Consider the following 21,978-nt stretch of genomic DNA (forward strand, 5'->3'; position numbering starts at 1 on the left):
AAGACTAGATGAGAGTGTATTATTCATGAAGGCCCGATCTGGCTGTTATGGCGTGCGCCCAAACCCCAGGAACTTTTCCCACCTCCCACCACCCGCTTCCTCCTGCAAGATCTGAACAGGCCAGGAAGCACCACCGCCATGCTGTCTATTCTCAGGAAAGCACGTTTGAAGGATAAAGAGATGCGCATATTAATGCTGTGAGTCCAGTTTCGAGATATTCAGGGCTGTGCTGATCGCGATGGCTCCAGGGGGTTAGACAATGCCGGAAAAACGACGATTGTGAAACGAATTATGAATGAAGACGTCACCTCTGTTAGCCCAACCCTGGGATTTATCATCAAAACAATCGAATTTATGGAGTGAGTCCCTCTCCAGACATCCCAGCACGATCGGACACCGGAATCACCGATGGACTAACAATATGCAGATACAAACTCAACATTTGTGAGCACCATCGCCCTCCCCAATCACCATCACCATCACCACCCGACTAATTGTGAACAGGGGACGTGGGCGGGCAGAAGACATTACGCTCCTACTGGAAAAATTACTTTGAAAAGACTGACACATTGGTCTGGGTCGTCGATGCCACCGATAAACTCCGGGTGGACGACTGTCGCGAGGAACTAGCTGGTCTGCTTCTGGAAGAGGTAGGCCCTCTGCCCACCACTATTGTCATTCTCAGAACTAATTCCCCGCCAGCGACTCATGGGAGCCAGTCTCCTAGTTTTCTTGAACAAAACCGATGTGGAACATTGCATGACTGAGGAGGAGGTGCGCGAGGTGAGTGATGGCATCATGATGCCGGTAGAACCGGTAGAACCGGTAGAGACCGGCCAGCTTGAGACTGACTTGCTGCAGCGCCTTGGTCTGGATTTGATCAAAACCCATAAATGGACTATTCTCCCCTGTAGTGCCATGACCGGTAAGAACCTTCACGAGGGTTTGGAATGGGTTGTACAGGATGCGAAGGACCGGTTATTCCTATATTAGTCCGTTCATCTCTGGGTTGGATTGAGATGCATTAATAATGGCAACTACTAGGAGGCAGTTCCCCGCGAGTCTCCAGTAGCATACTACTACGATATACTAGCATATTATCTGTTTCTTGCTTGCGCTGTAGTGGTATCTTACCATTGTCGACTGTCCCCCTCTTCACCCCAGTTGGGTTTCAATCTTTCAATTTTGTCAGGAGCAAGAAACTTCGATGCGGTGTAGCACGGGCTGAAGCATGCTTGTTGAACTTGAAGTTCGGGAGTTTAATCGACAAATTCAGAAATACTTTTTCAAGTTCAAGGTTCAACTTGAAATTGCCATTCGATGCCCGCAGGTGCGGTTAGCCGATGCCAGTGCAGTGCCTCTAGTACTACAGACCTCGGGAGTCGCCAAAAATATATGTACCTAGGTATCCAGCAGGCTCAGGCAGCCCGGGAGATTCAACCTTGAAAATTTCGGATATTTCCAACCATAGAATCAAGATAAATGGCATACGAGTACAGGTAGTAAGAGAACAACATCTGATTTCTCTCGAGGTCCCTGACATTGGTACTACTAGTATACTACTACTACTAGGATATCTGACTGCCGGGTCATTTTTCTGCATGCCGCACCAAACCCTTCCGAAGGTATCCCGCTGCAAGGCACAAAGTGATAGGTCGATCCTGCACCTCTAGTCGCCGAGAAGACGACAAATCAATTGTCCTGCGAATTTGCCCCTGGTGAGCCAAAGGACCCCATCCCCCCCCAAAACTCAGAACCGGAATTCTTGATGGCGGCCCATGGGTCCAGCAGTTCGTTCTGCGGGGCCCGAGTGGATGACGGAAGTAAACAAACAACCGTGTGTAGTCCAATTGTTAGCTACGAGTACTGCTGCGGCTGCGGCTCAAAGGAGAATCAGACTAAAATATAAGAAAAAATAACCTAAACTAATCAACCATAAATATATATCATTTTCTCATAATGTAACTAAAAGTCCAATGCATAAGCGTCGAGGGTTGAACGAATGTGGGATGATCATCGGAGCCAATGGCTTGCGATGGATCTTGACCATCCCCATTTAATTTAAGCAGGGCGGAGAACACACCTCAGCCCTCAGCCCTTGCACCTGTTTCTTCCCCCCGTCAACCACCCCTCGTCTCTCTCTCCAGGTCTCCCCTTCCCTTTAGCACTTGGGAAGTTGACCGATACGGAATCATGACGACAAACCCCGACGGTTCTGAGGATGTCAATGACTTCCTCTCGCGCATCCGCGAACTTGGTGAAAAGCGCGACACCGAAGATGAAGAGCGGACTAAGAAGCTAGAGGAGGAGATCCTCCAGGGGCGCAAGGAACGACAAGCCCGCCGTGCTGGTACGATCTTCCCCGTCTTCTTGCAGTTTTCACTTGCAGATGCAGACCTTGTCGACATCGACGGCGCGCTCGCTCGTTTTGCGCTGACCGCAGCTGGCCCCGCGCCGCAATGGACTGGTGGACCCCACACATGACGCCCATGATACTAATGTCTTGGTGATGCTAGAGCGAGCACGATCCATCGCCGGGTCTCCTACTTTGAATCCCTCGAGACTGAGCGCCTCTTCCCTCGGTCAACCCTCGATCGAGCCCCCCGAGCACCTGGAGCCGACGGTGCAGACCCAGGACCCCGACACCGCCACAGCGGACACGGCTAGAGTGGGCCACGAGCGAGATGCCTCCGAGACCAGCTCGCGACGCGGGTCGGTTCAAGAGGTAGGACCTGAGTCTCCGACCCGGACCATGCCCACCCTGTCGCGCAGCCGAACGGGGACCTTGTCATGGCAACAACGCCCGTCGTCGCGGGACCTTGGGAACAGATCCCCCGGCTCGACATCTCCTACTCGATCCAGTCATTTGAGAAACACCTCTACAGCATCCGATCAAGACCGGTTGTCTCGTGCCCAGTTTGCCCAATCCCTGCCCTCGAAGGATCCCTCATGGTTTCGACAGACTCCAGATCGAACCGCAGACTCACCGGCCCTCCGAAAAACCGAACATGATTCAGAAGGGGTGGCCGACCCAGGCGAGGGCCATCAACTGCTAGGTCTGAGTCGGGATTCCACAATTGAACCAGACCGAGCCGGACGAGCCGAGGACGCAACTCCCTCGCCCCCAAGAACCGCTTCCACAATTGGCGAGAGCAGCTTTCATAACCGATTTTCGAGTGTCTCTTCAGTATCACCAGCGACTGGATTGGGTTCTCCAGTTACACTATCAGAGGCACCAAAACTTGACCCCACCCAAACCGAGGCATCAACCGAAGAGCCAGTGCCTGCATCCCCCGCCCAGCGGCGAATGTCACCAGAGCGATCTCGATCAACCTCGCCAACAAAGGGTCTTGGCGGTTTCGTTCAGAGTGCAATGATGAGGAGATCGGACAGTGTATCGAAGCGATGGAGTACACAACTTCCACAGGGGCTGAGCCGAAGTAATTCTATTGTCTCAAATCGCAATAGTGTCGCGGCTCCAAGTTTGACAGCTAGTATCAGTGATATGACCCCAACAACCAACTCACGAGTGAGTCGTGAATCATCGCCCGTGCTTAGCCAACGTCCTGGGTCGAGTCACAGCGAGGCGACAGTGGTGCGCCCAAAGGAGTCTACTGAGAGGCCTACAACCCCCTCAAACCCGGGACCTACCGACAGTGGCCGCCTAGATGCTAGCCCGAGTCGACCAGCTCTCTACGGCCATGCCCGGTCCACAAGCTCTATGACCATCGATAGCCAAAATACCGAGGGCCCCTCAAGCCCTTTCACCTCGAGGACAATGGATCCCAAACGATGGAGTCCCCAGAAGGCCTCATGGTTGGAAAGTGCCCTGAACCGACCCCCCGAATCCCCCAAGCACCAGCGACAGCCATCGCAGCCGGCATGGCAGAGAGAAAGACAATCAAGGGGTAGCGTCGATCTGAGTCGTTTCAAGGAAGTGACCCCTATTGGCTTGATGCGGACGCCTCCCCCGGGAGGTCATTTCAAAAAGCCCAGCATTTCAGGAGCCCCATCAGCTCTTGGTAGTCCCACTGCACCCAGGTCGAAGGAGGCAATTCCCAAATCACCCACTGTTGACGCAGAGGAGAAACTATCACCAACCAAACCAGAGCCAGTGGCCGAAGAGAAAATGGCATCTTTTGAGCTCACACCCGAGCCCGAGAAGGAAGAACCGGTGATCGAGCCCACGGCTGTACCTGAGCCTGAAAGTCAGCCTGAGCCCGAGCCCAAATCGCAACCTGAACCTGAACCTAGCTTTGTACCTGAGCCTGCTCTTGAAACTGCCCCCGAAGCTGTACCTGAACTAGCGCCCGAACCAGCAGCTGAACCAGCCCCAGCTCCAGAACCTACACTCGAACCCCAGCCAACTCGCAAGGCAGCGCCCCTCACTTTGAATCCCAAGCCCAACTTTTCACTTCCTTCGCGAGATCCAATGTCACCTCGACTTGCCAAGCCGCCGCAATCACCAGCTGTTGATTTCCGAGCAAACTTACGAAAACGAGAAGTCGCCAAAGACACTGGGTCACAGAAGGAGCCAGAGTTCAAGAACGTATTTGGCAAGCTTAAGAAGACCGAAACTCGCAACTATGTTGCTCCGGATGAACTCAAGGGCAACATTATGCGGGGCAAGGCTGCTCTTAACGTGACCGGTGGACCCAAAAGAACCGAACGGGTTGATGAGTTCAAAGACAGTCTTGTGAAGCAAAAGGAAGCGATGAAGGCTGGAGGGGGATCGATCAGACGGAATACCGTGGGAAAAGATGATGAGCCTGAGAAACCTGCTGCCGATGTGCCAGAGGCCATTGCAAAGCGCCATCTGATGAACAGGACCAATAGCATCAGACCAACCAGTCCTGAAAAGAGCTTTGCCGCGTCTCGTGAGCGGACTGGTTCTTCAGCGACCTCTCCGGTTTCCCTGCCGCCTGTATCTCCATCTTCTACTGCAGGAGAGGTCGACGCGGTACAAATCCCTTCGCCAACCAAACGCGAGTCCATGACAATTGATAGGGAGCCGCATGCTATTTCAACACCAGTAGCTCAAGATTCTACGACGGAAGAGTCTAGGTCTGTTGTGGAGGCGGATGATGTGCCCTCTGCAGAGGCAACTAGCCCGGCTCGTGGCCTGCCTTCTCTGAAAAACACAGAGGCTACACCGACAGTCAGTTCGTCTCCCAGTTCAGCTCCTAAAGGGAAACTCGCAGGCCGTATCAACCCAGCCCTAGCTGCTCTCCTATCCCGGGGCTCTCCAGTCGTGACTGAGGAGCCGAAGAAGGAGTCGGTATCTGTCTCAAATTCAAGTGAAACGTCAACTTCACCGTCCACGCCTCTCGCCCATATGACGAAAAGTCGCGCTAGAGGTCCTAAAAGACGGCTACCCAAGGGGACCGCTGCTCTGCCTGAATTATTCACTCAGGACACTAAGGAGGTTGGTGCAATTTCGTCTCCCGAAGTCACAAGCCCAGAGACCGCTCCTGAGCCTGTAGTCTCAGAAGCCACGTCGAAGAGCCTGTCAGAAAACACCTTCGTTCTCAATACTGAAAACGCCCGAACAGACAGCCCCCTCGACAAGCCCCTACCAGCCGTAGCTTCCAGCTTCCAGAATGCTCTCAACAGCGGACTGCAACAGAGGCTGAAGAACACTCCCCCGTCTCCCGTTTCCACGGGAGGGCCCGACATCTTTACCCCTAGTGAAAAAGAGAACGCAACCCTCACTCGAAATATGGAATCGCCTGGAGCTGTAAGCCCACTCGGTCGGCCCCCCGTCCCGCCAAAGCATATCACATCACCCTCACCTTCCCCATCGCCATCAACACCCGCACCAAGGCCACAGTGGGCCCAACAAGCGCGCTATGCTTCGACCTCCCCATCACCTCTTAGGACGAGCTATGGTGAGAACCGAATGGAAAAGCCGCAGCCGCCAACACCAACTCACAAGAACATACCCGGGGTAACGGTTGCAGATTCTTCGCCCAGATCTAGTGAGCAGTATTCTCTTCCAGTCCCTCGCAAGCGGTCCGACATATCTCTCGACAAGCCTTCTGATCCGCATCGATTATCACGAAAGATGTCCGCGCCGTCCTTGGTTGCGCAAGCGGCGGATGCCCGCGAGATCATTAAGCAATTCTTTAAGACATTTCCTAACCCCCGAGACCGAATGGATATCGATCCACAGCTTATGTTGATGGAAAAGGCCGACTCTTCAGTGGTCAGAACCATGAAGCGTCAAATCTGGGAACTCACCGGCGATGGAAAGCGGCAAGAACTGCCAGTCAACCAGGAGTATGTGCTGTACGAGGGAAGCATGTATTTATGTGTACATCTGTTCGAAGCGCAGAACAACAAGAACTCGGAAGTATATCTCTGGTGTGGAGACGATGTTCCGGAAGGTGCACAGGATGATGCGCAACTTTTTGCTCGCAAAATCGCCCGCGAAAATGGCTGCAAACTCGAGGTCATTCGTCAGGGCAGAGAGCCCATGCGATTCATACAAGCCCTCGGAGGGATCATCATCACCCGCCGTGGGTCTAGTTCTCGATCCAACTCGTCAGCTCTGTATATGCTCTGTGGCCGGAAGCATCTGGGCCAAATGGCATTCGACGAGGTCGACTATTCGCTGCGCAATCTCTGCTCCGGCTTCCCATTCGTCATTTCAGCCCCCTTTGGCAAGTTATATCTGTGGAAGGGCAAGGGAAGCAGTCCCGAAGAAACCGGTGCTGCACGTCTGATCAGCATGGACCTTGGCCTGACAGGCGAATTCGAGGAGGTCGATGAAGGCCAGGAGCCGGAGAGCTTCTTCGATGATTTCGCAGGCTCCAACGAGCCGAACCCGCTGATGACATCAGAGTACTGGCAACTTAAGCCTAAATACGATCACTTCCGCACTCGTCTTCTCAAGGTGGACCATGAAATGGGCCAACCGCCTCGTTTTTGGATGCGCCGTCCAGGTTCGAGCTCACCTGTTGTTCGGCCAAACGATACAGTGCGAGAGATCGAACCTTTCTGCTACAAGGATATTATTGAGCGAGATGTCTTCGTTCTTGATACTTTCTTTGAGATCTATGTGTAAGTTGCCTCCATGCGAAAGAAATCAAGTGGATCCAAACACTAATATACCCCTTATAGGATCGTGGGTGACCATGCGTCTCAGAAGTCGGCCGACTTCGCCTCTGCAGTTGTTTTCGCGCACGAGTACGGCATCCTAGCCGCATCCCTTCAGGATCGACCATTCATTCCGAAGAGCTTTATTTCACTGGGCGGTGCGCCAGATCGTTGTCAAAGTGCCTTCCGCAAATGGAATCAGCATTCTCTTCATGCTCCCTGTGTGTTCCCTTTGGACGTGGCGATCGAGGCTCTTCGATCTCCAGATAGAGCGTAGGTGTGTTTGATGCCGGTTGTGGGGGGGGACTCTTCAGCTTCCCGCATCTTCTGTTGATTTATGTTTATTTCTTCTTCTTTTCTGTGTTCATCTTCTCTATTTTTTCCCACTTTGTGCATATTTCGGTCGGTAAAGAGGGCATTCGTGGAAGGAGTCTTTTCTTTGGTGGACTGTGCTCTAGAGGAGCATTGGCGGGAGCGTCTGGGATGTACATCTAGAACCTGATTTATTTTCGTCTCGACTATGTGCACTGTCACCATCTGTGTACAGAAATATCCAATCACTTCACTGCTACTAGTATTTTCTCCTTTGACTCCAGGGCTAGTATAAAAGTCACAAGGGGCTCCAGAGCTTAGTTTGCTGAGCAATTTGAGACCTGTCAGAACGAATACACTTTCTGTAGCAACTAACATTGATTTATTTGCGCATATATCCCTTATCATTGTCATCATCATCATCAGTCCACGGGACATCGGAGATGCCGGCCCCCGGGGCTGCCTACCTCCGATCAGCGGGCCTCGGCCCATCGCTTGACCGCTTAGACGTCAATTGGAACCTTGCAGAGCCAGGCTCCAAATATAATTATTAAGCGAACACCGTCACACAATTGAGCCATATCTCCGTACTGTATAGGCAGAAGATCAAAGGATGAGATAACAAGAAAAGAACCTTGGAAAGTGGAAGTGGGGGAGAAGTAAAGTGGTGGGCCGAATCCATTCCGTTAGATGTCGCCATCCAATCTCGCGACTTTTTTTTTTTAGCGTGCCCGTCTCTCTCCCTGTCCACCCCCCACTACTTCCCGATTTCTCCTAACCCTATCTCACCTATCTCAGAGGATGTGATAACCTTACAGAATGCCGCGAGATCCTGTCCCTGTGTCAATAGAGCATCTCCCTATTGCTCGTGAGCTGGGGAGGGAGCTGGAGAAGTTCGACTCCAACCTCTATTTCCGCGCGACCTCAGACCATCTGCATCACACCTGGGCCAAAACCTTTTTCTCCCGACCGGAACTCTACATTCGCCCTCGATCGATTCCGGAAATTCAACAACTGGTCACTGTTGCGCGCCGACTCCGCCGTCGCCTCGTGACCGTCGGTAGTGGCCATTCTCCCTCCGATTTAACATGCACCTCCTCCTGGCTCGTCAACCTCGATGATTTCAACCGCATTCTACACGTCGACGTGGAAACCCACTCTGTCACCGTCGAGGCAGGTATTCGATTGAGCGAGCTCGGAGATCGACTGGAGAAGGAATATGGATTGACACTGGCAAATCTGGGGAGCATCGATAGTCAGTCAATAGCTGGTGTCATCGCGACGGGAACCCATGGCAGCTCGCTACGGCACGGTCTGCTCTCGGAGTGCATCGAATCACTCAGCCTGGTCCTGGCAAATGGACAGCTCGTGCGCTGCAGCCCGACCAACAACCCGTCCCTTTTCCGCGCCGCACTGGTATCCCTAGGAGCTCTCGGTATCGTGGTGGAGGTGACTTTCAAGGCCAGACCGTCATTCAACATTGCCTGGCGGCAGGAACGCTATTCTTTATCTCAGGTTCTCAGCGAATGGTCCGTTGGTTTGTGGACATCGCACGAATTTGTACGTGTCTGGTGGCTGCCATATGAGAAAGGCGCGATCGTTTGGCATGCCGATAAGACCGACGAACCATTGCGCGAACCCCCAAAGAATTTTTACGGCGACTGGTTTGGATATCATGTCTATCACAACTTGCTCGCGCTATCATCTTATGTCCCACGCATTCTTCCGTGGGTGGAATGGCTTGTCTTCGGGATGCAGTACGGCTTTCGAGCAGGGTCAACTGTTACCGAGGCAGTCGAGCCTGCTCGCGCTGGTCTGCTTATGAACTGTCTATACTCGCAATTTGTTAATGAGTGGGCTCTGCCTCTTGAGGACGGCCCCGAGGCCATTACCCGTCTGTCGGCGTGGCTGAATGGTGACATGAAGACGGCTCGCATTCCGTTCTCATCCAAAGGCCTGTGGGTGCATTGCCCCGTTGAGGTGCGAGTGTCAGATTCAACGCATAACCTGAACCCACGTCCTTTCCTCGACCCGACCTGCCACAACGGACCCACGCTCTACCTGAATGCAACGCTCTACCGGCCGTACCTCCGAGACCCGCCCTGCCGACAACGATATTATGAAGCCTTCGAGTGGCTTATGCGGGATATGGACGCCCGACCTCACTGGGCGAAAAACTTCAGCGTCCTTGGTTCCAGCGAGCTTCATGACCGCTACGGCGAAGACATGGACGAATGGCTGACTGTGCGGCGAGAGGTTGATCCTGAGGGCATGTTCCTCGGCGAATGGCATCAGCGCAACTTGCCCCTAGTCGACGCGACGGAGACGCCTGACCGAGGCGATCTTCTGCCTCTAATGGAGCGAGAGAGTGAACGTCACAGCCTGCGCATCAGCGGCGCCGGTGACGGCGTCGAGTGGGTTGGCGAACGCCGGTGGGAGCGTCAGTCTGAAGACGGCACAAACGAGGAAGACAAGCCGACCCCCGAGGTAACTGCATCAAGTCCAATGACGGCCACCAGCGAAGAAAGTTTTGATTTGCTTGCCAAGGGCGAAGCTAGTATTGTGCTCCCTGATCGCAAATCCGCGTGAATGGAAGCAAAGGGAAATAATCGGGGGCCTCTACGGGGCAAACAGCCATTCGCGGTGGAGTGGTCGGGTGAACGAGTCGACGGACCTGGAAAGGAAATGGCATTGTCCTGCTGATCACGAACACAGTCCTATTGGATGTGAAATTGGCTCGGATGCAGGGTGAATCACCTTGCTAATCTGCAGTTTAGGGTTTCTACCGTTGACTCGGGGTAATCTGACAGGTTGGGCATCAAAAAGGGGAGGGGAAGGGGAAAAATGTGGGGGGGGAGGGGGCAGATTGATCTATTGGAATTCGAGTCATTGAGATCTGGTCGTTAGATAGAATCACTGCCATGCACATACGGTTCTCTGGCCTCGTGGTCCACTCGCCTTGCCAATCTGCCAAGCTGCCAATTCATTTGGACCTGCGGGACACTAGCTATAGACTGCAGCCTATGCCTATTATGTTTGTCTTTCCTTCAGCTTCTATGGAGTATGTATGTACAGTATGTATGTATACTTCTTCACAGGGCGCAAGGCTGCACGCAATCAATAGTCCTGTTTCCTCTGGATTTGATCAACCAGGGGGTTATCGTTTCTGGGCAACCCCCACCGGAATCTCTCCAGGAATTCCATGAAGCTCGCCACCCACCCGGCTTCTGACTACCCGATGTTTGCGGGGGTTGGAATCAACAAAACTGCCTTCTACCAAGGAATAGACAAAGCAAAGTACTATAGATTCTGTCACACAGGAAATACACGGCCCATACATTCCTCAACTTGAAGCTCTCTCCTAGGGCTCCTCCTTTCTGTCGAGGAGGAAGATCCTGAGATCCATATCAACTGTTCTGATTAGGGCTGCGTCTTGAGTGATCCTGTGCTCGAATCTGGTCTAGCGCACTGGCACTGTGCTCTGCTGCCTTGTTGCGTCTGTGTTTCCGTTGGTGCGAGACTGAAAGCTCTGGAGGTTGCTCACCTCAGCTGGGAATCATGGATATCCATATCATCTCTATACCATGAGACATCCCGAGAAATGGTTAAGAGAATGGGAATGGGTATACCCCTCTCTCTGCTTTCTCGCAGTGCTCAATAATACATATGGAGGTACTTTCAATACCTGCAATCTATCTCCCTAGGGCAATTACCTTTCCCACTCCTGCAGACCGAATGACAACCCCCCGTCACTCTGACACCCCCCCGGGATCACCCATGGCCAAGAACATATCACGCCGTACCACGTTTCGGTGCATTGACTGCAAGGATATCCATTATCAGGTGATATTGACTCCACCATCATTGTCACTGCCACTGTCACTAGCCATGGGCAATGGGTACTACTGGTGATGGCACCGCATGGACCTCGGCGCAGTCAGCGCATCGACCAGTGACTCGCAGCCTGACTCGCGACCAACAAGATTGATTTCCCCATAAGTGACTTCTCTTTAGCCGCTTTGATCGCACGTGTTTATCCTAGCCCTCACGGTGTGACAAGGACATTACGCCATCGCGATTGCCCACCAAATCCTTCCAAACGACCGGGATTCTTCTCTCGATCCACCAGGCGGCTCGGACCGTGCTCATCTTTTAGTGCGGTGGGTACGTGCGTGTCCTCTCTTTGCCTCTCTTTCTCTATATCCGTATTCCGCTCTCGGATGAGAAAGCTGGAAAGGATTGCTCCGAATCTCGGTTCCACTCGTTGACGCGCGGGAATCCCTGCGTCGTACCTCCCACAGCCACAGGACGTCGTGAGACATCGAACGGCCGCACCCCGGTTGTCTTTCTGACAGACCGCTCCACGTCACACTCCGGTATCTATACTTTCCCCCCAGTCGTGGGGGCATGATCATCTTATGCTGCAGGGCCCTAGACAGAGCGGTAGGAGAAACTAGACGAGGCGGGTGAGGAGAGGGAGGGGGGAGAGGAAATTTGACCCCGGCATTTCTTGCACTACGCCCTGAATAATCATGATATCAATTATACATACTCCAATATACTGGCGGCTGAAGCCCTCGGGGTTCCATATCACCCACCCCGCCTGCTCCATTCTCCTGCAGGTCAGAACGAGCTTCTCAACCTTTCTACACCCGGCACTATCTGATATTTTGCTTTTGCTCTTGACAATCTTTTTCTTCTTCTTTCTTCCTCTCCAGGTCTCTCTGTCACTTCCCGTACCCTCACCTCGTTGCTTCTGCTTGGTGCCTCTGGTACTTGCACGCGCGTAACTATGTCGTGGCAACCAAAGCTTCGTCCCAAGGGATTCCCTCACACTATCGACGACTTTGCGGTTGCCTCTTTTTCGGAGTTGGAACATCGTTCACGAGCGAGCGAGGATAAACGGGATCAGCGCGTCTTCCGGGTCAAGCGGAAGCATGTCCTCAAGGCGTGCGATCGATGCCGTGTGAAGAAAACCAAAGTGTGTTTGATTCGACTTTTCTCTCGTTGAATTAACAATTTCTGAACCCTTCGTCTTAGTGCGATGGAAAACAGCCCTGCAATCGCTGTTCAGTGTATAACCATCCATGCCTTTTCCGTGAGAGGAAGGCGACCCAGACAAAGGTCTACTCTCGAGGGTAAGCTCATATTTTTCTATATCGGCCCATGCATGTATTTTGGAACATCGCAAACTAACAAGGACCATTGATAAACGTAGATTCGTCGAAATGCTTGAATCACACCATTCCTTGGTTGTCAAGGCGTTACAGAAACTATATAAGTCCTGCATCAATAACGAGAGTTTTCCAGGCGAGCCTCTTGCAGAAGCACCGGATGGCTACCCTCTCACACATGCCATTCTTGACCGGCTAGGGTTGATCAAGCAGGCCGAGGAGGATGCGGACGAAATAGACGAGGACACAGAAGATTTGAGATATCTACGACTGCTATCCACATCAACGGAGTGCAGCGCCACTGCAGAGCCATCACCAGAGCCGGCTACTCCCCCGGATCCCTCACCAACAGCGCTATCACGCCCGTCCGTCTGCAGCTCAATCCCGACTCCCATCACGGGAAGAAGCAATATCAGATGGCAACCGCAATGGGATCTTCAGACCGTCACTTCAACAAATTATAACTATTCTGAAAGTGGATATCAGGATATGATAGCTATGCAAAGATCCTCGATTACCGGAACGGATCTTGGTTCTAGCGATATTCCACCTCACGTTCATGTCGCAGGCTCATCATCCGCTCCAAATCCCCATTCTCACGACCCCTCGTTTGGATACTTTCTTGATGGAACTTGCAATTCGGTAGATAGCCAACCCGACGTCAAGCCTGCGGTTAGACTACATTCCGGGGTCATGCCTGAGACACATCCCCACCAGATGGGGAATCTGCCCAGTGATATGCTGAGTGATTTCCAATACCAGGCTCAAAATCCCAACTTCTATTCTGGTTTCACTCCAGGCTGGGCATTTCCGTCAGGTAAACTCGAAGAATACTGAGACCAACCCCTTTCGTTCGCTGCATCATCTTTGGACCAGGCTGCTGGGCAGCATTCGAACCTCTTTCACTTCTTATTGATACTGCAATACTCTGGGGGATCTCTCTTATTACCTTCTTGGTTTCCTATATTCTCCAAGATTTTTCTTTCTTCCCCCCTGCGAGTTGCAATTGAAATTGTGGTGCGAGAGGGAAACGTCGTGATCTTCTTGGTTTATTCTATCTCCCCATCTCTTCTTACGTCGGAGTTTGGAGCCCTATATGTCGCGAATTTACAAGGAGTTATCTACCAGACAGAAGTTGAGTTACATCTGGCGATTGAGCCATGGCTTATGCTTTCTTATTCGCAAATCTCCAACCCCCAACTACATCTATCCTCTACCCCCTTCCGGCTTTCATACCCACCCAAGCAGCTTTTTCCTTTTTTCTCTTTTCATTTCCCCAATTCTCATCCCAACTCTAGCTTGAGATCCAAGACACATCCCAGTCCCATTAATTTAGGAACTCTTTGTCTATGCCTCTCCTGGTATATATCAGGAAGACTTCAAGTTGAGTTTATAAATGCGTGTCTTACTTATACGGAAACGGCGTTTAGGATAATAATGTATCGGCGAAAGAAAATGATTCACTTTTCGCTTTGTCATTTAGACCTCACAAAATCATGTATTCAGAGAAAAGCCATTTCAGGTCTAATGATCAGAACCTTGGACCCTATACTTTTTCTATACTTTCTCTTCACCCGAGATTGATTCCGGGCTCAGACAAGACGGTTTAAATTCTGGTCTGTCGCAGGGTACTTAAAATCCAAAGCCGGTACAGACTAGGGAGGCTCGTGCAAACTTACAATCAATCATGGCTAGAATAGCCGGAATTTACCCCGATGCCAACCGATCCATCCCATAAAAAGGTACAGGCAATACACACCCTTGAAAGGCAAGGTGAAGGCGACGAAGTTGCACACTCTGCGCAGAGATTCTATGCGCCACACGAGCCTGGCGTATAACTCAGAACCCAGGGCCCGAGCTACAAGGAGGTCAATGGTTATGTTTGATCGCGCAGTACAAGATGGTAGAGGTTTGTTTTTGTTTTGTGTATTCCCATGTCTATTTCCGCCACTTGACGGATGCGATAGATGAACATACAGAATGGGAGGAATCCCATGGACGAAATGGAAAAAAGGAAAAGAAATGGAAGGAAGCAACCATAGGAACAAAAACACCCCCAAAAGATACCCGATGAAGCGGAAATGGAAAATGAAGAGATACAAAAATAAATATGACGTTGAAAAAGAAAAGAAAAAGTATTGAAGAACGCAGGCGAGAACCGGTAACCTGGGGAATCAATTCAGTTCAAGGTCGCACAAGTCCCCGGTGCAATCCAGCAATCAATGCAAGTCAAATGCGATCAATCCTCATCCTCCGTTTCCGTGTTGGTGTCGCTGGTATCGCCTGCGTCACCATCAGTGTCACTCTCGTCGCTGGAGTCGTCGGAAGCCTTCTTGGTCTTCTTCTTCGGGGCTTGGCCGGTCTTGAGCGCGTGCATCTGGCCGGCAATCGAGTCTAGGAGGAGAATATTAGTGTTTAAGTTCGGTCTTGAAGAACGTCGCCTGCAGCGGGTCAGAACTTACCCTCATCCGGTTCGCTGATGTCGTCGTCCTCTTCCAAGGCTGCCGCCTTGGCGGGATCGTCGATGTGCAGAGTCACTTCCAGCTTGGTATCGAGACCCATATAGCTGTCACAGACCATGTTCATGACAAAGTTGAAGTCACCGACCTGTGGTGGGGCTTGGAATTGCATCTTGAGAGTTTGCATGTTGAAGGTGGGCTTGCCGGCCTCATCAAGGATGGGCTTGTCGAAGGTGGTGAAAGTGAAGGGAGGAACGGCCATCTTGCCTTGCTTGGCATCGGCGAGGAAGATGTGCCAGCGGGGGGAGTGATCACGGGCAAAGTAGGGGGCGTGGGCCAGAGGCGGTTGGATGGTCTCAACCTTGTTCTCAACCTTCTTGCCGTCCACGAGTTTAGTAGCGCGGTTCTTGGCCGGCTTGCGGCCCATCAGCGCATCCAGATCATCCTCGTCTGGGTCAACGTCCTCAAGATCCAGCTCATTTACGGGAGGCACATCTGTGCATCCCGGAGGAACGAACCGTGCCTTCACGACCAGTTGTACCAGACTGCTGGGCGTGATAACCTTCTCTCCCATGACCTTGAAAAATGCCTTGGAAACTTCCAGAGCGGGTAATTGTTGTGCAACCGAGATGGCATCGATATATTGCTTCTCGGACAGGAGACCGGTACCGACAGTGAGTTTGCGTCGTTCGACTTCGGGGATCTTCATGAAGCTTTGAACATTCAAATGGTTCTTGGAGTGTTCTCCCTCCACGGCCTTGACCACAGCGTCAGTGAAGTTGGGAAGTTGCAAGAGCGGGGAGGCGCTGGGGGGCACCGCCTGAATCAGGTTCTGAGAGGTCTGGAAACCACCAAGGATAGGTCGAAGATTGCCGAATGCCAACGAGATAGCAGTGAATGCCTCACCCAAAGAGAGAGCAATGGGAGCTGCTTCGTATTTTTCTGTATGTCCACCACTCATTAGCATTACGATTCAACAGGTTAGACATGTTGCTAGAAACTTACCCGAGTCAAGCGAGGCATCGCCCAGGTCGATTCTTTCGAGATAGGCCCACAACAAAGCAAGCGCCTTTCGGCGAGCCGAGTCGTCCAATTTCTTGATTGTCTCACGGTCCTGAGCCGAAAGCGAAGAGTTTTCAGCCAAAACCTTTGTCTCCAACTTGGCCAGGCCAGTCTCGGCCTGAGCACCCCTCAGCATATCCTTGAACTCTTCACCAGAAGACAGGGCACCGACAATGCCACCGTCCGTGATGTCATCCTTGAACTCGCGGAAGATGTTTCCAGCACTAGCGACGAGAACACGCTCCTTGGTGTAGCGCTGAGAGCCGTACCACCACTTTCCAACAATATATGGCAGCAGAACTCCCAGTAGAGCTCCGTAGACCAAGAGCACATACTTGCCGTTACCCTCCATCACAATGAGTTTAGGAAGAGCAATGCCAATGCTAAAGCTCTGCTTGCCGTCGGGGTGGCCAAATTGAAGGTAGTTGTTGCGAATTTCCTCATCGGTCAGGGCCTTGTAGGCCTTGGTGAGTTCGACGAAGCGCTCGTTGAGCATTTCGATAGTCTCATTTTTGGCGGGGTCGGGGCGGATCTTGTCAGGGTGGTATATCAGGGAGAGGCGCTTATAGTGGCGGGAGATGGCTTTCTCGTCCGCGCTCTATATCACGAGGTTTTGTTAGCAATGAAGATTTTCTATGGAATCTGTCCTCAGTGGATGCGCCGGGGGGGGCCTCAAAACATACCCGCGAAACACCCAAAATATCATACGGATCGTACAACTTCGTGGTTGTCCTGGCCGTAACCAGGATCAAATAAGCCATCCACGCCATCACGATATATCCGACAATAACAGTAATGATGCGCTTAATTCGGCGCTCTTTCCGCAGACGCTTGCGCTTTTGTGCCTCGACGAGGTCGGCATGTTGTGGTTTGAAGTCTGATTTAATGCGGGGTGCGGTGTTTTCAAGGTCTATATGGAGAATGCAATTTTAGCAACGGAGCATATTTCTGGAATATACCGAGACGAAATGTTCCATCGACGTACCTTTGCTGGGGCGGAGGAGGTTATAGGTTAAAGGGAGGGTGACCAGGCCACTCAAGGTCAGGATGAAGAAGGGGAAGAATTGTCCCTGCAGAATCGCAAAAATCCACAGTCAGTACGTTTTCAAGGATCACGACATCACAGCAGAGGTTGATTGCCTGACCTGTTCATCATAGGTGTAGTCTGATGACATCTTGCGGCAAGATTAGGGCGACAGCGGGTGCCGCCGCGGGATTTTAAAGATCGTAAAGTGCAGGGTTCGAGAGCAATCGAACAAGTGCCGACGTGAATTGATGTGCAAAGAAAGGAGAGCTTAAACCATGGGGAGCGAGTGCATAGCGGAAGAAACCAAAAGAGTGATGAAAGGGAGCATCCACAAAGCTTCCTGATCTGGTGACGACCGTGTCCTCTTGGGTTCACGTGAACCAGGGACGGCAGTTTGTGGGGGCGGTGAGCGGGGTGGTGGGCGGTGGGCAGTGGAGCCCCTGCAGAGTTGACCCTGAATATCGGATATGTGTAGTTCTTACTACTAGTACGACGTTAGTGGACTCGAATTATTGATCCTGCTAGAGATGGGCAACTCTGACGATTCTAAATCCATGGACAAGTATCCTTATGTTTGTGCCCCGGCCCGAAGAAACAGCTATCGCAGACCGATATATTGCTATGAGAGTAACCTGAAACTAAATCTACAGTGGAACAACTATGAGTACTATTGCTACTACTACCAAACTACTACTAGTATTGAAATATTTGAATGTTGATAAAAATTGTTCACGTGTCTGAGAGCTAACGGTATATACAGGCTACTGAGGTTTACAGCAAAGACCAGGTATTCTCCCCTCAGAATCATATATTTTCCGGCGATATCCACTTTATGCGGCGGCCTGGAACCAACCGGTGCAGGTGACAAATAGAACAGATCGGCGTGCTTAGATATGTGTCACGCTACCTCGCTAGACTCAACCAGGAACTCAAGTGTCAACAACTGATTGCTCAGTCGGACACGAATTCAACCGATAGAGTCCAAGCGGGAACGGCTGTGACTCATCCTCAAAAGGGCGCAAATCGCAAACCAGGATCCACATGGCCGGGTCGGAGAGGACCAATCCAATACCCTCGAAGAGAAGTAGTATCTTCATTGCTACAAGTCGGGAGACCCGCAAGAGTCCATGGGATCAGGTGTTCTTGGTGTCGCGTCAGCCGGATTTTGTGGCTGTAGGCGCGCGGTGGTTGGCAGGAGTACACTTTGCTTTGCTTCGTGGGCAGAAAGTGTTTCCTTTGGGCCAATATTTCGGCGGTATTTTTGTTTTCGTAGATGAAAAATCATAAATCATCGCATCGAGTAAAGATATTTCTTTTTTTTGTTTTGGAGCTGGGAAAATGGCCCGACAGGATCATCGATCCAGCGGAAGTGAGTTCAGCGATCAATCTCCAAGAGTGCTGTTGCGTGTGCTGCGGCGTATAAGTCAGAAACATATTCGATATTCCAATTTGACTGGTAACCGGATACTTACGAGTCGATATAGTCAAGGCCGCCGAAATACTCAAGCATCCGATAGCAGAGGCTCACATCGTCGCCTGGCTCACCGCCGAACAGACGACACTGTTCGGCTTCCAGCCCTCCGTTCGCCCGTGGGACATTATCACGGATCTGCCAGGCCGTATACCCATAGTGCCAGGTTGGGGCGAGGTTTGCGGGGACCGGCGATCCAGGTGAAATGCATGCGGGGATGGTATAGTTGGTGGGAGGTGATTCAGAGGATATAGATGGCGATGGCGAGGTCCAAGTGGACGATGGGACCAACGAAGGCGAATCCAGTGGCTGAAGACACGTGGAGGCGGAAATGCCGTGACGGTCACTGGATTGATTGCGATAACGTGGTCGAGTTCGGCGTCGATTATGCCTCTGGCCCATTCTCAGGCAAAAATAGCGGGAGATCCAAATATACAAGGGATAGAAGCTTTCCCCAGCCGGGTATCAAGGAAAAAGAAAAGAGAAAAGAACTTTTGGAGGGGAGCGACCATCACCTCCTAGAAAGGACGAGATGAGGTACTGAGAAAAAAAAAACCACAGGATGTGTTGCAGGGGTGGGGAGGTTTTATACGGAGATAGACTATGGAGTACAGGGGAGAAAGTGAGTCAAAGGAGTGCCGACCCACTCTTCTCGGGAGTGGAACCCCCGAAAAGTCGATCATCTCATGCCTTAAAAAATGGCGCCAAACCCTGGCGCTAGGCCTGGGAAAGGCGTGATGTGCTGCGTCAGTCCTCAGCCCATTCGCGTGATGCAATTTTAACTGGTTGAGCTTTTTGGCGCAATCGACATTTCTATGTATGTATGGCCAAAACTTAATGAGGTGATACCTCACGCCATTTGCAAGGTTTTTTATTTTTATTTTATCTGTGCGACCTGGCACTGGAATGCCTGAAACCACGTACGAATAAAGAAGATCAAAGAAAAAAGCCCAATCCAGGGATGACGTGCCAAGATCGTCTGGACTGACAGCTCTGCCTTTCTCTTCTCTCTCGCCGATGCCGGCCAGTGCCGTGCGGACCGAACGGAGATCGCATCAGGCAACGCAAAGCCACTATCGCTCCCGGCATTCCCCTAAACATGAATTTGTAATTTGAAATTTGAAATTTGAAAATTCTGATTAAAAAGCATTGACCAGATTCGGAGACACTCGCCAGGCTCCGAGCTACATACGCTGGGCTGCTTATGACTCTTGCTGAAAAATCTACCAACGCTAACCCCGATCTCCATTTCGTGTTCCGGCCTTAAGGTAGGCTTGGGCTTAGACTTAGAAAACAACTCCGAGCCTGCTTACTCTCCTGCTGAGGACTTTGTGCAGACAGCTCCGGCGAACAAAAATTCAACGCTCATCGATGCCCAAAGCAACCTCCTAATGTGGACCACGCTACGTAGCCCTACCCTCCTCACTGGAGCATTCCTGAAACCTGCTGGAGCTCCATTATGTATTATGTGTACCCCATCCATTCCGCTATTGACCGCTCCCATTCTTGAAATGAAACCGACCCACGCGTGTCCAAGAGGTCCCCATCAGAGAAAGGCAAACATCTTGATCTCAATACTCTCCCTTGCAGGGAGCGTCTCGGTGCCTGGTACCACGAACGCCGTGTGAGGCAATGTCATGCCTCCTTCATCTGCCTGCTCGCTCTCGCTATCGAACTGCGTGAAGATCAATGCCTCCTGGGGTTGCTGCTCGCTAAGATAATACCATCCCTGACTCTCCCGGAACGCATACTTGCCCAGCTCATGCCATCCATGTGGCAGGACCATACGATTCGTAACTCGGTCCTCCTGCCAATTGAGCGTGGCCCAGTCACATACGGCTAGAGGATCTCGCTGGACAGTCTTCAACGGTCGCCAGACATTAATGGCCAAAATCCGACGCTTCAATAGCTCCTCTCTCTCAGCTACATCTGGAACCACCGACTCCAAATTCTTCAGCGCACCCGCGGGCGTGAAGTCGGAATGCACACTATGGGCCGGGGCCCGGTTATTGGCGAGCATGGCCTCGTCCTCACTGAGGCATCGCACGCGATGGGCGAAAGTGACAGTTCGCGTGGCGCCCGTTCTGGACCAAATGATCAGCGACAATTCCCGCTCCTGGCGAAATTAGAAGGCACATTCATTCCGGACGTGCATTCCAGGCTCTCTCTCTCTTTCTCTCTCTCTCTCACTCACATCTGCCGCACGAGGGCCTCTGTTTTTGGAACAACGACATTCTCCACATGGCTCTGCTCTGCCACGCCGTCGAGCTCTGGCATGTCATGCCACACATACTGAAACCCGTTCAGTTTTAGATTATACTGTGTTTCTTTTCCCCGAATGTCCTGTATATGCACGGTCCGGACATCGTCGGGCTCGATCATCGCTGCCATGCACTTCTCCGGCGCCATCTTCGTGAAATCCACCTCCATCCTCTGGCTCTCGAGCCGCCTCCAGAAGACTAAATCAGCCTCCACATCTTTTGGTTGACTCATTGGATCGGAGAGTGTTGGTCTGACTAATGCAGAAGCTTCTAGTTGACGAAAAGCGTGGCGTGGTCCGGTGGCTGGAATGTTGTAGGCTGGATATTTCCAAAACTAACCACGTTGCGGGGAATTGCAAATATTTGAACTAATTGATGCCTCGGCCAGTCCCTCAGCCGGCGCATGTGCATAACTCAATAGGTTTACTTTTAGCTGTCTGGTGAAGGGGTTTTATGGATTTCACCCGCTTCTACCTTGGCCGGTCCTATCTTATTTAGGGTTAAATACGAATACGAAGCCGAACCCGAGATGTTGACGTTTCATGCAAAAATCGCTGATGATCAGTGGGTCAACGTCGTCATGCCCAGGCCAATACGAAAGTCGCCTCCCTATGAATCGCAGTACTCGTACACGCGGGCAATAAGTCGTCTAGATTGGATTTTAAAGTCGGCAACTAGTTATCTTAACTCCGTGTGATGGTATTCGGTAATATAGTATAATTAAGGAATAGCAATTGTTGGTTCTTCAAGAGGGATATACTGTTTGAATGATGGGATATTTCCCAACTGGAAACTTCACATTCCAAATCGTGAAACTTAGTATCCTAAATAAGGTTGGGCCTTAAAACAAGTTCATCTATTTCTAGATCTCGATACCCACTTTCCCTTCTCCGAGGAGCCCTTCTTTACTGGCACGCTTAGTATTCTCGTTGAATGCCACTACATTGTTGTTGTATTACATCGTGTACTAGTAGTAAATAGGCTCCTTTCAAAGCTCACACTAAGTTTGTTGTTATTCCAAGGTTAGAGCACCACACAGTGACTGGGTTGTTACACAACACTTAATGAGACTTACAGTCAACGCTTGCCCGCCCAGAGACAAAATGTAAATATA

At 51.4% G+C, this 21,978-nt stretch overlaps 7 protein-coding genes across 7 annotated transcripts; 4 read left to right on the plus strand and 3 right to left on the minus strand.

The window, feature by feature from the left end:
* Positions 1 to 138: 138 nt before the first annotated feature.
* Positions 139 to 993, plus strand: N7481_005409 (uncharacterized protein; the record flags this gene model as incomplete). Its single annotated transcript, XM_057264628.1, has 5 exons — positions 139 to 197; positions 249 to 359; positions 428 to 444; positions 505 to 650; positions 703 to 993. 5 exons carry the CDS (start codon positions 139 to 141, stop codon positions 991 to 993), a joined length of 624 nt encoding a protein of 207 aa, XP_057122348.1.
* A 1,200-nt stretch (positions 994 to 2,193) lies between these two features.
* N7481_005410 (putative gelsolin repeat protein) lies at positions 2,194 to 7,375 on the plus strand (the record flags this gene model as incomplete). Its single annotated transcript, XM_057264629.1, has 4 exons — positions 2,194 to 2,467; positions 2,517 to 4,192; positions 4,364 to 7,062; positions 7,123 to 7,375. The coding sequence occupies 4 exons, from the start codon at positions 2,194 to 2,196 to the stop codon at positions 7,373 to 7,375; spliced, it is 4,902 nt and encodes a 1,633-aa protein (XP_057122349.1).
* Positions 7,376 to 8,229: 854 nt separating this feature from the next.
* Positions 8,230 to 9,999, plus strand: N7481_005411 (D-arabinono-1,4-lactone oxidase; the record flags this gene model as incomplete). The annotated part of the gene is made up of 1 exon (XM_057264630.1): positions 8,230 to 9,999. The coding sequence occupies one exon, from the start codon at positions 8,230 to 8,232 to the stop codon at positions 9,997 to 9,999; it is 1,770 nt and encodes a 589-aa protein (XP_057122350.1).
* Positions 10,000 to 12,202: 2,203 nt separating this feature from the next.
* N7481_005412 (Zn(II)2Cys6 transcription factor domain-containing protein) lies at positions 12,203 to 13,421 on the plus strand (the record flags this gene model as incomplete). Its single annotated transcript, XM_057264631.1, has 3 exons — positions 12,203 to 12,391; positions 12,451 to 12,548; positions 12,629 to 13,421. 3 exons carry the CDS (start codon positions 12,203 to 12,205, stop codon positions 13,419 to 13,421), a joined length of 1,080 nt encoding a protein of 359 aa, XP_057122351.1.
* A 1,402-nt stretch (positions 13,422 to 14,823) lies between these two features.
* On the minus strand, positions 14,824 to 17,280 carry N7481_005413 (J domain-containing protein; the record flags this gene model as incomplete). Its single annotated transcript, XM_057264632.1, has 6 exons — positions 14,824 to 14,978; positions 15,047 to 15,985; positions 16,049 to 16,703; positions 16,789 to 17,015; positions 17,091 to 17,175; positions 17,251 to 17,280. The coding sequence occupies 6 exons, from the start codon at positions 17,278 to 17,280 to the stop codon at positions 14,824 to 14,826; spliced, it is 2,091 nt and encodes a 696-aa protein (XP_057122352.1).
* A 1,234-nt stretch (positions 17,281 to 18,514) lies between these two features.
* On the minus strand, positions 18,515 to 19,005 carry N7481_005414 (uncharacterized protein; the record flags this gene model as incomplete). Its single annotated transcript, XM_057264633.1, has 2 exons — positions 18,515 to 18,542; positions 18,605 to 19,005. 2 exons carry the CDS (start codon positions 19,003 to 19,005, stop codon positions 18,515 to 18,517), a joined length of 429 nt encoding a protein of 142 aa, XP_057122353.1.
* Positions 19,006 to 20,149: 1,144 nt separating this feature from the next.
* Positions 20,150 to 21,096, minus strand: N7481_005415 (uncharacterized protein; the record flags this gene model as incomplete). The annotated part of the gene is made up of 2 exons (XM_057264634.1): positions 20,150 to 20,716; positions 20,809 to 21,096. 2 exons carry the CDS (start codon positions 21,094 to 21,096, stop codon positions 20,150 to 20,152), a joined length of 855 nt encoding a protein of 284 aa, XP_057122354.1.
* Between the last annotated feature and the right edge of the window lie 882 nt (positions 21,097 to 21,978).

Source organism: Penicillium waksmanii (genome assembly GCF_028829765.1).
Source record: "Penicillium waksmanii strain IBT 27052 chromosome Unknown utg000005l:1.0-5232799.0:1.0-5237142.0, whole genome shotgun sequence".
NCBI lineage: Eukaryota > Fungi > Ascomycota > Eurotiomycetes > Eurotiales > Aspergillaceae > Penicillium > Penicillium waksmanii.